Source organism: Cydia pomonella, chromosome 17, assembly GCF_033807575.1.
Source record: "Cydia pomonella isolate Wapato2018A chromosome 17, ilCydPomo1, whole genome shotgun sequence".
In the NCBI taxonomy this organism is placed as follows: Eukaryota; Metazoa; Arthropoda; class Insecta; order Lepidoptera; family Tortricidae; genus Cydia; species Cydia pomonella.
The window spans coordinates 16,474,552-16,486,977 of NC_084719.1; the positions used below are offsets into that span (position 1 = coordinate 16,474,552).

The 12,426-nt window shown below is 37.2% G+C and overlaps 2 protein-coding genes across 2 annotated transcripts in view; one reads left to right on the plus strand and one right to left on the minus strand.

Annotated features, from left to right (window-relative positions):
* LOC133527008 (alpha-tocopherol transfer protein-like) overlaps nt 1–4,520 on the plus strand; it is a 31,912-nt gene extending 27,392 nt beyond the window's left edge. Inside the window, exon 7 of the mRNA XM_061863893.1 lies at nt 336–4,520. Coding sequence (XP_061719877.1) covers nt 336–441 — 106 coding nt within the window. The 3' untranslated portion in view covers nt 442–4,520. The remainder of the gene's footprint in view (nt 1–335) is intronic.
* Nucleotides 4,510–12,426, minus strand: part of LOC133527006 (alpha-tocopherol transfer protein-like) — a 30,647-nt gene continuing 22,730 nt past the window's right edge. Inside the window, exons 3-7 of the mRNA XM_061863892.1 lie at nt 9,409–9,568; nt 7,599–7,854; nt 7,090–7,200; nt 6,529–6,665; nt 4,510–5,902 (exon numbers count right to left, since the gene is read on the minus strand). Of these exons, the coding sequence (XP_061719876.1) occupies nt 5,776–5,902; nt 6,529–6,665; nt 7,090–7,200; nt 7,599–7,854; nt 9,409–9,568 (791 nt within the window). The 3' untranslated portion in view covers nt 4,510–5,775. The remainder of the gene's footprint in view (nt 5,903–6,528; nt 6,666–7,089; nt 7,201–7,598; nt 7,855–9,408; nt 9,569–12,426) is intronic.

A 12,426-nucleotide genomic window follows, 5' to 3' on the forward strand; every position in this document is an offset into this window, starting at 1 on the left:
AGTGATACGTTAGTTTTCGATGGTCGAATTGGGCCCCAGAATGTAAACTTGTATACTTGTATACGGTCAGCGTACTTAAGTATTTCATTCTCTAATTCTGAGGGCCTACCGCGAAAACGCAAATTCACAAATTGCGGGGATCTTTCTCTTTTACTCCAATGAAGGCGTAATTAGAATGACAAAAAAAATGCCCGCAATTTGCGAACATTGATTTTCGCAGTTATAGCCCAGGTGCGTTGTTTCATATACTACTTTTGATGCTGCCTATATCTACGACAAGTCCAATATTTCTCTGTATTCATGTTATGAAGTTAGTAAACACATTTTTTTTTCAGAGATTATTACAAGAATGACAACCTCTGGAAGGCTGACCTGAAGAAGAAACCGAAAGGAATTGAGAGCGCCATGACTGGATCATTCAAGACACTGTCTATTGACTAGGCTTCAGACGTTTCTCAGCTACATATAGATACATAAGATTCCCATGATTATGAAATACCATCATAATGTCCAAAGGCCAACTGCAGTGAAAAGTTAAACGAGTCGCTTAACTTCATACTCGGATAAATCCAATCTATCCGCATAGGAAATTACCTTACTTTTTCTTAACACCAAAATCCTAAAATCTCACAGATTTGTCCTAGTTTGAAGTTAAGTGACTCAAATTACCTACATAAAACGGACAAAAAGCAGTGTTAGCCGAAATGTTAATGCAAAAGTCCATTACAAATTGAACCGCAAACTGTAACCGTACGTTACGGTTTGCGGTTCAATTTGTAATGGTTATTGCTCAATTGCGATTAACGTTCGGCCAACACTGACAAAAATATATTGTATAACGTCCCAAAAGTTAACATTTTGAGAAAATACCAATGTCAAAGTACAATTACTTACACTGTTTTGCGTCCTGGGATTTAAATTTAAATGTTATTGTTATATAGAGTGATTTATGAACTCTAGATTTAGTTCACTTGTCCTTAAACTATGACTGTTAATGCGATACGCGTTAGAATATGTAAGTAATTTTTTTACTTAAAATTTTTAATTACATTAGTCTGGTTTGTAATCATTATTAGGATGTAATAAAAAAACAACTGGTACTTACTCGTAGTTGTGTTTCGGTGTTGTAGTACTTGTAATTATTACTTATTTTGAGCTTCCTTGAAAAAAAGTTAGTTTTGTTGTTTTTGTGAGTTTCATGGTCAGGCCTCTGGCCGTTAGGTACATAGGCATACTTGGTATGTACTATTAAGTTGACTGTATCAAACCAAAATTTAACATATTGTTTCACACCAGTGTTGTAAATTCGGCTTTTTTTAGATTTTGATGAATAATCGACAATCTGACTTTTGAAAATAAGTAATTTCAGGTAACTAGGTAGTTGGTATAGAAGTTGCACAATAATTGTACACTGAAGGTAGTTCAAACCAAGGAGAATTGATTGTAACAGAGAGATAAAGTGTGTTTAATTTGTTAAATATCAAAAAGTGGCGCCATCTTACCGGGCACAGACACAACCTAAAGGTTATGGCGCCATCGCTCGAAACGATGCTGCTTTTGGCCTTTGATCATTAAATGGCGCCACTTTTTGATATTTTTTTTAAACACATCAGTAAAAGAATAAGAATCATGTGTCGAAAGATGGCAGTAAATTGACTGTGGCTATAAAGTTTTTTTTTTTGACAATCCACCTCTATTTCAAATTCTCTTCGATTTTACGCATATTACTCAATCAATGTATCTTTGGCTCAAACACACAAAAAATCAGTTTCATTCAGCCAAGCCTTCAACCAGCCCCAGCTGACTATCATAACTTCTTACCGACCACCCGATATATTAGTTAAACGGTATTAGATTAATTAAAAATATTACCTATGTAGGTACGTAGTTTCGAATGCATGAAACTGACGTATAAAGATGAGGTTGAGGTTTCTTCAACTGGTTGTGAATTTATTTTTAATTTAGTTTAAGGAAATATCAGCAGTAAACCATGTGCCTGAATATATCATCTGAATCATTAAGATGCCTCGTTAATTCATAGTGAAGTATCTCTTTATTTTATTTTGCAGTAGTTCGTACAAACGGAGTTACGTTCTCATTTAAAAACTACGTGTTGGATTGTAATGAAACTTTGCACATACAATGACATAAGGTATATCTATGCCTGTTATTCATTTATATAGCTTCAGCTTATAAAACAAACGAAATAGAGCATAAACAAGTTCAGTAAAAAACTAGACCTATCTTGGATCTACTGGTTGGATCTATCGAGAATGAAGGAAAACTTCGCTGTATTTTTTTTAACTATGGTATCTGAAACTACATAAACTAATTACAGGCATTGATATACCTTATCTTGTTGTAAGTACAAAGTTTCAGAGCTATCTAGATAGCTAGTCGTTTTAAAATGAGAGTAGCGTAACTAAGTTTGTATGGAGAACCGAGCAAACTTCTTAATACTATATGATTCCTACTTATATATGGGCCAACAAGAACATTGATTGATTGATTGATTTGAAACAGCAGCCAAATAACACTAGACCCTACTCATAGTGTTGTGTTCTTGCCGCTGAGTAAGGTTGCCAGAGCTCAACGAGGGGGGGGGGGGGGGTAAGGGTCGGCAACGCGCATGTAACTCCTCTGGAGTTGCAGGCGTACATGGGCTACGGAGACTTGTTTGCCACCGAGATAGAATAAAAAAAAATGATTATGGGAAAACGTCATTGTTACCATAATTTAGATCTAGCAATTCAATTTTCTGTTTCAGAAAAAAAAATTGCAGCGCTTAGCAAACAAAGGTCAATTATCTGTATTGCAAATTACTAGATACTTAGATTAACTACCGTAGTTACTTAGTTGTTTCAACTGTTGTGAAGGATAGAATAAAGATACGTGCGCTTTCCTATGTCTATATTCTATCCTGTGCTTTTTCACTACGATATTTCATGGGACTATTGAAATTATAAAAGATGCCCCGAATATTAGTCTTGGCCGAATACTGAATATCGGCCGAGGCGCCAAATATCCGGCGCTTGACTTGCGAATATTTTAAGTCATAATATAATTATTATGAAAACTGCTCGCCAACAAAGCCCAACGTTTGCTATTGATATTAATGTAGTTAGAGTCAATCAAATCAGACCCATTTTAAAAATAAAATATTTTGTAATAAAAGAGGGTCTTCGTATTTAATTAATTTCCAAGAATTCATCCTAAATATTAAATGTACCTAGTTTTTGGTTAGGTATTTTTACTTTATAATTTTTCTTTTTAGGTAGGTGCAACAGATATTCGGAATTCGGCCGAATAGTAGGCAACGTTCGGCTAAATCCCGAATTTCGGCAAAGTGGCCGAATAGGTCGAATGCCGAATAGTTGCCGAATATTCATGGCATCTCTAAATAAAATGGTCAATCCGATGGGATCATTGGTCAAATCATCCTCCTTCTCAAAATCGTCCTCATGAAATAAAACTATGTCGACGGATAATATCGTGCTTACTAAATTTAAAATACATCCCGATGTTTCGAAACCTGCAGTGTTCGTGTCAATAAGAGACTGAGGAAAAAATACATATTAAATTCATTATACTTAATATAATCCGTTTACTTAGTATTATTGGTGAAACCTATTAAAAAGCAAAGCTATTTTATTCTTTGTTGCTCTAACATCCACTGTTAAAAATAAACATAACAGTATTTTCGTAAATAGGAGGTCAGCCACACCGAACGAATGGCCAAACGAGTTTTTTGGCCTCAATCAGGTGACCTGGCGCCGTCGCGACTTATCAATTCTAGCCTCAGACTGTGTCCATTATATTATACATTTTATAAATAAAATAAGACTTCAAATGTCATTCTCCAGATTTGTGCCTGCGTCTAAACTCCGTCAAACCATACTAAATGTATGAAAAGTTTGACTGAGTTGAGTCTGACAGCAGTCATATAATTTGAGAATGACCAACCGAGTATCATGGCTGCTTGAGAGGAAACCTGACAGATTTGAACCACGCATTGTTGGGGTCAAAAGGGAAATTTTTTAACATCGATCGACAAGATCTTTTTAATTTTTAAACTTTATAAAATCAATAAGGCATTTTCCGCTGAGTCATGATAAAAACATGTAAAATAATGCATAATCTCTGGAAAATATCTAACTTCAAAAGACATTATTATTTCGTAGTTATGATCTTATCATAAATGTAGGATAGATGGAATAAACGATTAAAATCCTTCGGGTGCGAACGAGTATAGTCACATCTGAAAATATCGCTACATAGTCTCAAAATATGTATACACGACCTTATCGACCATATTAAGGTGTATACATATTTTTGGCACTATATCGTCCTTATCAATATTTTCAGACGTGACCGTACCTACCAATAATCAACTAAAAATAAAGGAGGATCTATTTTTTAAGCATCTTTCACCAAATAGACGGATCCAATGGTAATAAATGTGTGTATATGCAGTGTAGACTTTTACACCTTCTTAATAAAAAGACACCATAAATTCACAATTTTTTATTTTCACCCTATACCTAATAAAATAATGTAACAATTAAGCTTAAACAATCACATTTAGCAATATAATACTAAAAAAAAACTTACATTATTACGTACAACCAACATTCTACGTAAACTTGCCGCAAAACTAACTGGCGACTGAGATCATAATGCTATCTCCTTTGCCCTTGTTAAGACCAACCAAGAGTGAAAGAGATGGCATTATGACCTGACTCGCCACTTAGTTTTGCGGCAAGTATAGTAGGAAAGGTTTTGTTCTTACTGTACCAAGTTATTTTGACGAGGCTAACTGAACTAGATAATTACCTACATAAATTGTTTTTAACCGTTTGACCGCAAAAGACACTAACTAACGTTACTTTACTAATAAATGTGTAAACATGCATATGGTCTTCTGTTTACGTACAAAGGTATAGAGAAAAACAAAACATGCTGCCCTTCAGACACAGCATGAACAGTCAGTACCGACGTAAGAAGCGTATCACTTGTGACATGACACCTTCGGTTTACACAAATTTTTTTAGACATAAGTAAGCTGACACAATCCTGCGGGAACTAAAAGATGTATAATTTGTTTAAAGCATAAAGAAATAAGGTAAGCATAGAGTGCTCACAGCGTCAAGTAGCGGATTTATTAGTATTGCTACTTGACGCTAGATGTCGACTACGAAAATAATAAACGTTTTGTTAAGAAAACAGATGTATGGAGTGAACTCTATGCTTACTTATTTCTGTATAGTAAAATTCTTAGTTATATTCAGAATTATACTCTGTATCTTTAGGTATTTAAATAAAAGTAAACAAGCAATTTGTACATTTTCGGGTAGTTACAACATTTATTGGTTAACCAACCAAATACAAAACCACCTAGATCTGTCACTGAACGACCTGACTTTAACCTATATTATTTGGTCATGTAATTTTCGTTTCCATCTATCCTCAACTGGCTTAATGAGCTATTTGAGGGTAGATTTTGTTTACATTTGTTTAAATACCCAAAGATACAGAGTATAGACAAAGAGTATTTAAAATTTTATTTTATCCTTCAGGCATTTTTACTTAAAATATAAATGACAAGTATGAGTAGTAAGGAGTTAATCTCACGCCCGCAATCCAACCTCCAATCCAATCTTTCTTCTCTCCCTTTTTGCTCTATCTAAATCTGAATACCATGAAACTGCGTATTTAATTTAGGTTGTACTTGTACTGCAATTGTAGTAACTACCATCCGGTATTCGTGATGGTAAATCAATCTAAAGCTAATGTCCTAAAGGAGCCCGGCAGGTCCTTGACTTTGTCTGCGGTCTCCTTGCAGGCGGAGGGCCTCGAGGCTTCGTCCACCGCCCACCGCTGGTCGTTGGTCAGGAACCAATCTCTGAAACAAGAAGGTCATATCATTTTTAGGCTCTTAAATCTTAGGTTAGTCAGTTAAGTATACTTACATAAGTATTTTTACATACTAGTAGGCCAATAACAGGCATTTTCTGGCTTCTCATACTCCAAAGCGTCATTAGAGTGACAGAGAAAGATGCCCGCATTTTGAGAACTTCGGTGTCCGCGGTAGGCCCTCAGACTGTGCCATGAGACATTACATAAGTTGTATATTTACGGCGGTTGTTGTCCTTAATACCAATAACTTTAAATAAATGAAATAAGTGAACTTCCGTATTCACGGTAGGCCCTCAGAGGAGATATTATGGCCCCAATTCGAAAACCGAAAACTAACGTACCCATCCAATGTTGCTTGATCATAAATTATCATTCTTGATATGGCAACGCCCGTAGCACGTCTTATTAGACTAGGGTCTCTGTCTTCTGTTTTTGAATCTATAGATGAAAAAACAAATGGTATTTACTTCTAGGCCTCTTTTTTTCCAGTGTCTCTTGATGTGATGTCTCGCGCTACCACTGAACTCCGCTGGCAGCAGCACCCATAGCATATCTTTATAGAGGTTCTTCGGCTTTGTTTGAAACTTTATCTAAAGAGACAATGATGTTTACCTCTTGGCTTCAATCTTCTTGATCCAGTGTCTCTTGATCTGCTCAATTGTGCCCGCGTTGCCCCCGAACTCCTCGGGCAGGAGCTCCTGTGGCACGTCCTTGTAGAGGGTCTCTGACTTAGGCTCGTGGAATTTTATCTGAAAAGACACAATGTAAAAAAAATTACATTTCACTCTTTTTCATCGTATTGCATTTAAATAGAACTTCATTTGACTTGTTTGGCTGTAACAAACAAACAACATTTTTTACACATATTACAAGATTGCTTTAGAGCCGAGTTATGTATGTTGTGCCCGGGACGTTACGGTCATATTCTTTTATTTGACCTTTAGTTATATAATAGGTAGATTATACGAAATCTACCTACTTAACAATATGATGTCAATATATATTATAATGTCACTGTTAAACACCCCCAAGTTTGTTTTAAAAGTTTGACTTTACTGTGCTGTTGCCAAGTATATTCACTCAAGTCTTGAACGGACTATCTATTTAATTACCCACCACTATTTTGGAGTATAGGTTTTGTTAACACTTGACCATGGCACGTTGAAAACTCACCAATTTAGCGACCTCCGCCTTGAGGAAGGGTTTGCAGATGGCGTGAATCTTGTTGATGTAGGACGGAGCGTTGATCACGTGGACCTGCTTCAGTCTGATAGGCATTGCTTCCTGAAAATCAACAGAAATTATGTGTTACTAGATAAAAGTATTTTCAAGACATCTCATTACTCGATTAAAAAACAAATACGCAAACCTAGGGTACGCAAAGCCAAAATGGCAATCGTTGAGATAAAACCGCAATCACATACATTTATAGAAACAGTCACGTGTCGTTTCGTAGAATTTGTCATGTCAAATGTAAAAGTAAAAACTTCGAAATTTATAGTGTAAACTTAGACAGTTACGATGTACACAAATTGGAAGTAACATCACCATTCTCATTCGGTCTGTTCATCTAACAACGGTGAACAACGAAAATGTTTTGTTAAGTACTGTACGGGTTTTTCAGATTACGAGTAAATATATTTAACCCTCATCGTACACAAACAGTAGCAGTTTAATCTCACCTGTGTGTACATCATATATTTCCGTAGCACAGATAAGTTCACTTTGCCGATGAACTTCAAGGACACGTTAGCGGCGTCGAATATGGGTATTTCTCCAGACGGGATATCATCGTCTTCCGTCAGCCTGGTGTCAGCCAGCATGAAGAAGGTCTTCACGGCATCTACGAAGTTGAACAGGTCTAGGTCGGGGTTGTTGAGGCGGTAGATGAAAATCCGGTGGTTTTCTTTTGTTTTGTTGGGAAGCGGCAACAGGTCTCTGTGAAGATAGAAATAAAACTATTGTTACAATAGTTACTATTGTTACAATAACTCCCTATGTTAGTTGATGTTCAACTGATTTTCTATCCGCTGTACTCAGTTGGGTCTAAGTTGGGTTGGGGAGGGTAAGTTGGGTTAGGTTAAGACACATATTGACAATAAATATTCCAGGATAAGAAGAATTCAGAAGCAAAACCTAGCGAATTATTTTTATAAGCTACTTATACACCGTGGGCTGGTAAAACCTGACAGGTTTTAAAGGTGTATTATTGACTGCAGTTAGAGACTAAAATGTCATACAAAGTTTTCTAAAATCGGTCTTGTTTTAGTGATAATTCTTGTGAAAATTTGTTTCTGTAATAACTTAGTGGCAAACGACTTGTAGGCTGCAACGCTGCCACTATGTGACTTGGTTTAGACATATCTACTGACAGACATTGTAAAGTTTTAAACGAAACTCGCAACTTTTATCTGTAAATAATAAAAAAACTTTATTTATTAGTTGTAATGTTTTTTTTGTTAAGATGTAAATAGAAATAACTTGTCGTGTGCAGAAAACGAAAAAATAATTAGACCAAAACTCAAATAACACTTTTTGCTCCTTATGACCTCAGACATGCGTGGTTAAATTCTGTCGGGTTTTACCAGCCCACGGTGTTATTTATCAGTTTGTACTTAAATAAAATTTGATTGACGGGGGTACGTACAAGTTTGTGTTTAAGTGCGAATGCATAGTAAAAGAAGAGCTAAAAAAGAAATCGCTTAGCGTAACGAAAATGTGATTTTTCTGTGTGAACTTATTTGTATGTACATACAACAATCATCAAATAATTACGAGTAGGTACTATGGCTTCGGCGCATCTCAGTGAAGTCATCATACTGGCTGTGTTTATCCAACCTCGACATTGGCGGAATCATCAAGGCCATGCAGGCATAAAAACGTAAATAATATCGTTCTATTCATTGTGTCGGTCCTATTCAGGCATGCGAATTGCCTGTAATATTATCTGACGTTTTCTTAGGGTACACCCAGCCGCAAAATTTGCATATGAATATAAGTTTATTCATAAGTACATATCCACGACATTTTGCAGCTCACAATACATGTCACAGAAAATATTAATAAGATACAAGTTTCGCAATGTGAAAAGCGTCAAGATCACAGGGAAATAAGTTTTGATTAGTGCCGTATAGAGTCCGTCTAAGTTAACTTTGCACTGACTTGAACAAAACAAAGTGGGGGGTGACAAGGGCGTCGCCAGGGGGTGGCAGGGGGAATCAGCAGCCGCCGCCTAGAGAATAAAATGTGTGTAACTAAATATACGCCCCTTCCCCTCCTCTTAGCCATCGGCCATATCTACTGGCCGCCAACCGCGGCCAGCAAAACGTCCCACTTTGTCGCTTGCCATAAGGATGCCTTGACATATAGAGTTGTTATTCGTATAAATATACAAGCAAATCTGGTCCTTATAGCAAGCGTCAAAGTGGGACGTTTTGCCTGCCGCGGTCACATATATAGAAACTTACTAAATGCTCTAATGCCGAAACTTACGTGATTTCAAAGACGCGTCGTATCTCTGGTGCCCAGGGGTCCCTTTTACAGAACAGCTCAGGGGCATTGGAGCGGATCGTGAAGAACAGGTCGAGGGTGCGCTTCGCCCGCTCGATGCTGTAGCGGCAGCTGTGTAGGAAACGCCGGAGCAGGATCTCGTCTGCAAGGTAGACTAGACATTAATTTTATACTCAAGGGCCTCAACTATTCAAGCCTTGGGCAATGGCAATGTCATAGGGGGATATTTTGGAAGAGGAGGGATTTGTAAGGGAGGGTATGTTCGCTAGAGTGACTGCTATAGTTATTGGCCCCTCCATAGTAATGAGCCACTTAATCTTAATCTTTCAGGCAAAAAGAAACAAGGCAATAGAAGTCTTATTGATAAGCCAATTACTATAGCAGTCACCGTACTAGGTGAATAAAGATGAAAATCTAAACATATTCTTACATACCTATAACATGCCTAGTTTAGAATTTTACTAAGTAGGTATTACATTTATGGATATGCCAATAAAGGTGACTCTGTAAGCCGTCGAAAATGGAAAACTTCTTAACCCATTTGTTTACAAAGTACGAGTAACAAGGCTAAAGGTGAATGACAAAATAGGTATATGTTTTGTTTGTTTTGTCTTACATATAGGTATTTATTTCATAAATTAACGGTTTAAGGTGTAGGTGTATGTATACTTTTAGTGTTTTGTTTATACGTTATTATACAGGGTGTCTCCCATCATGGCGATTTAAATGCAGGATTCGATTCTACTCGCTACACTGAACTACTTTATTATGGAACCTACCTCGAAATCACGAAAATATAATATTATAATTTTTCGTACATTTTGGCTGATAATTTTTTTTTTATACCACGTCGGTGGCAAACAAGCATACGGCCCGCCTGATGGTAAGCAGTCTCCGTAGCCTACATAGGCAACTCCAAAGGAGTTACATGCGCGTTGCCGACCCTAATACTCCGCACCCTCCTTGAGCTCTGGCAACCTTACTCACCGGCAGAAACACAACACTATGAGTAGGGTCTAGTGTTATTTGGCTGCGGTTTTCTGTAAGGTGGAGGTACTTCCCCACTTAGGTTCTGCTCTAGATCTGGAATGACATCCGTTGTGCTGTGCCCTACCACACAAAGCGAGATCACATTCACAATGCCCATACCTCTCTTTTGGACAAAGTTTAAGGACGTACCCGGGTCCAAAAAACTTTTCTATCGAAAAGCCAACCATTTTTTCCCAATTCCAAGATTAGCCCCAGCAGAGGTGTATTTTAACACTCGGCGCCCTGGGCCAGTGGGCCTGGGCCGCCCCATATAATAAGCACAAATGCATTTTTATTTGGCGCCTTTTGGAAACGTGGTGCCTGCGCCGCCCTTCGCAGCCTGCCGCCCCGGGCCATGGCCCCCTTGGCTTTGGTAAATACGCCCGTGAGTCCCATAGTAAAAGTAGCTCGATTTAGCGAGTAGAACCGAGCGCTGCATTTGAAGATCCATGGAGGGAGATATACTGTGCATTTATTTATACATTGTTTTTTACCTACTAATGGCAGCTTACCGATGCTAGAAATCGTAATAATTCGCAAATTGCATGTACAAACCATAAAATCTGATAATTAACGTTACATCTATAAACTATTAACACATAACATCAAAACATTATTATTCTTTCCGTATCTTCCTTAATTGACAAAGTAATAAACACTTAAGTATCGATAGAAACATCTTCGAAATTCAAAAACACCTAATTACTGATCATAAGAGACCTTCTGTAGTTACAATAAAGTTGGTTGGTGAATTATATTTTCGATGACAACATGTCATCATTGTTGATTGAGTCATGCAATTAACACATTATCGAAAGGAATTAAATGCCGTCCCTAATGACGTAGGTTATAAACTTGGAGTTATTGTCTGGGGTCAATTAATATAGCGGACCTAAGTTTGCAACGATTCTGATAGCCCAGCCTGTGCAAGTGTTAAGTAAACGTGATGAATTCATACATTTTTGTCATTTAAAAACCACTTGCACTGTCTAGGCTGTCAAAATCGCTGCCAACTTCTTGCTCTAACTATACCCTTTCTTTTGGCTTTGCCGTCGCCAAGCATAATCGAGATTGACTCAATTCCTCAAGATTTGGAAATTGAAAGTATCAATAAAATAAATGCGAAATTTATTCTGACATTTACTCAACACTCGCGGTCTTACAGGTGAACGCACTTAAGCTTGTCTTTCCTAATCTTACGTCAACTGCTAGGTTATATTATATATATGTTGCTTATGTTAGTCATTAGTGCACGTTGTGCGCAATGCACGTGATACAGGCGGCAACCAGTTGCTAAGTGAGTCGGTATAAATTATTAAGAAATATTATAGCCACCTAAGGCCCAAGATCCTACCTATAGGACTTAATCAATTTGATGAAAAAATCATATTCAACTGGAACAGACTTGAATTTGCTTTGTCTCTTTCGGTTTTCAAACAAAGCAAAATGAACTCTATTTCCTACTCTATAGGTACAAAAATCAGTGGCAAATTATGGTTTTTACATTTTGTAACATGGCAAACCTGTATAGTGCAGCCGCTGCGCGCAATGGCCGGTGGTAAAAAAATACTAAGCCTTTCCGTGCGTCATTTGTTTTTACAAGCTTAACTTGCCCGTTAATATGTATGGGATAAATTTTGCTAGTTAAATTTGACCCACTTCCCGGTTTCCGATTAAGCTGAAAATTTGCTTACATATATTATGTAAGTCGGGTGGCAATGCAATATTATGGTACCATCAAGCTGATCTGATGATGGAGACAGGAGGTAGCCATAGGAACTCTGTGATAAAACAACGCAACCTAGTTGTTTGGGGTTTTTAGAATTGTCTCGATGAGTATTAGTTGCCTGTAGAAAAAAAGTACAGTTAGCGATAAAAGCTTGTACCAAAAATGAAATTTTTGCCAAGACCTTATTCTCATATTCTTTCTCTCTGAATGGCTGCAAATCTGAACATAAGCCTTAATTGTAT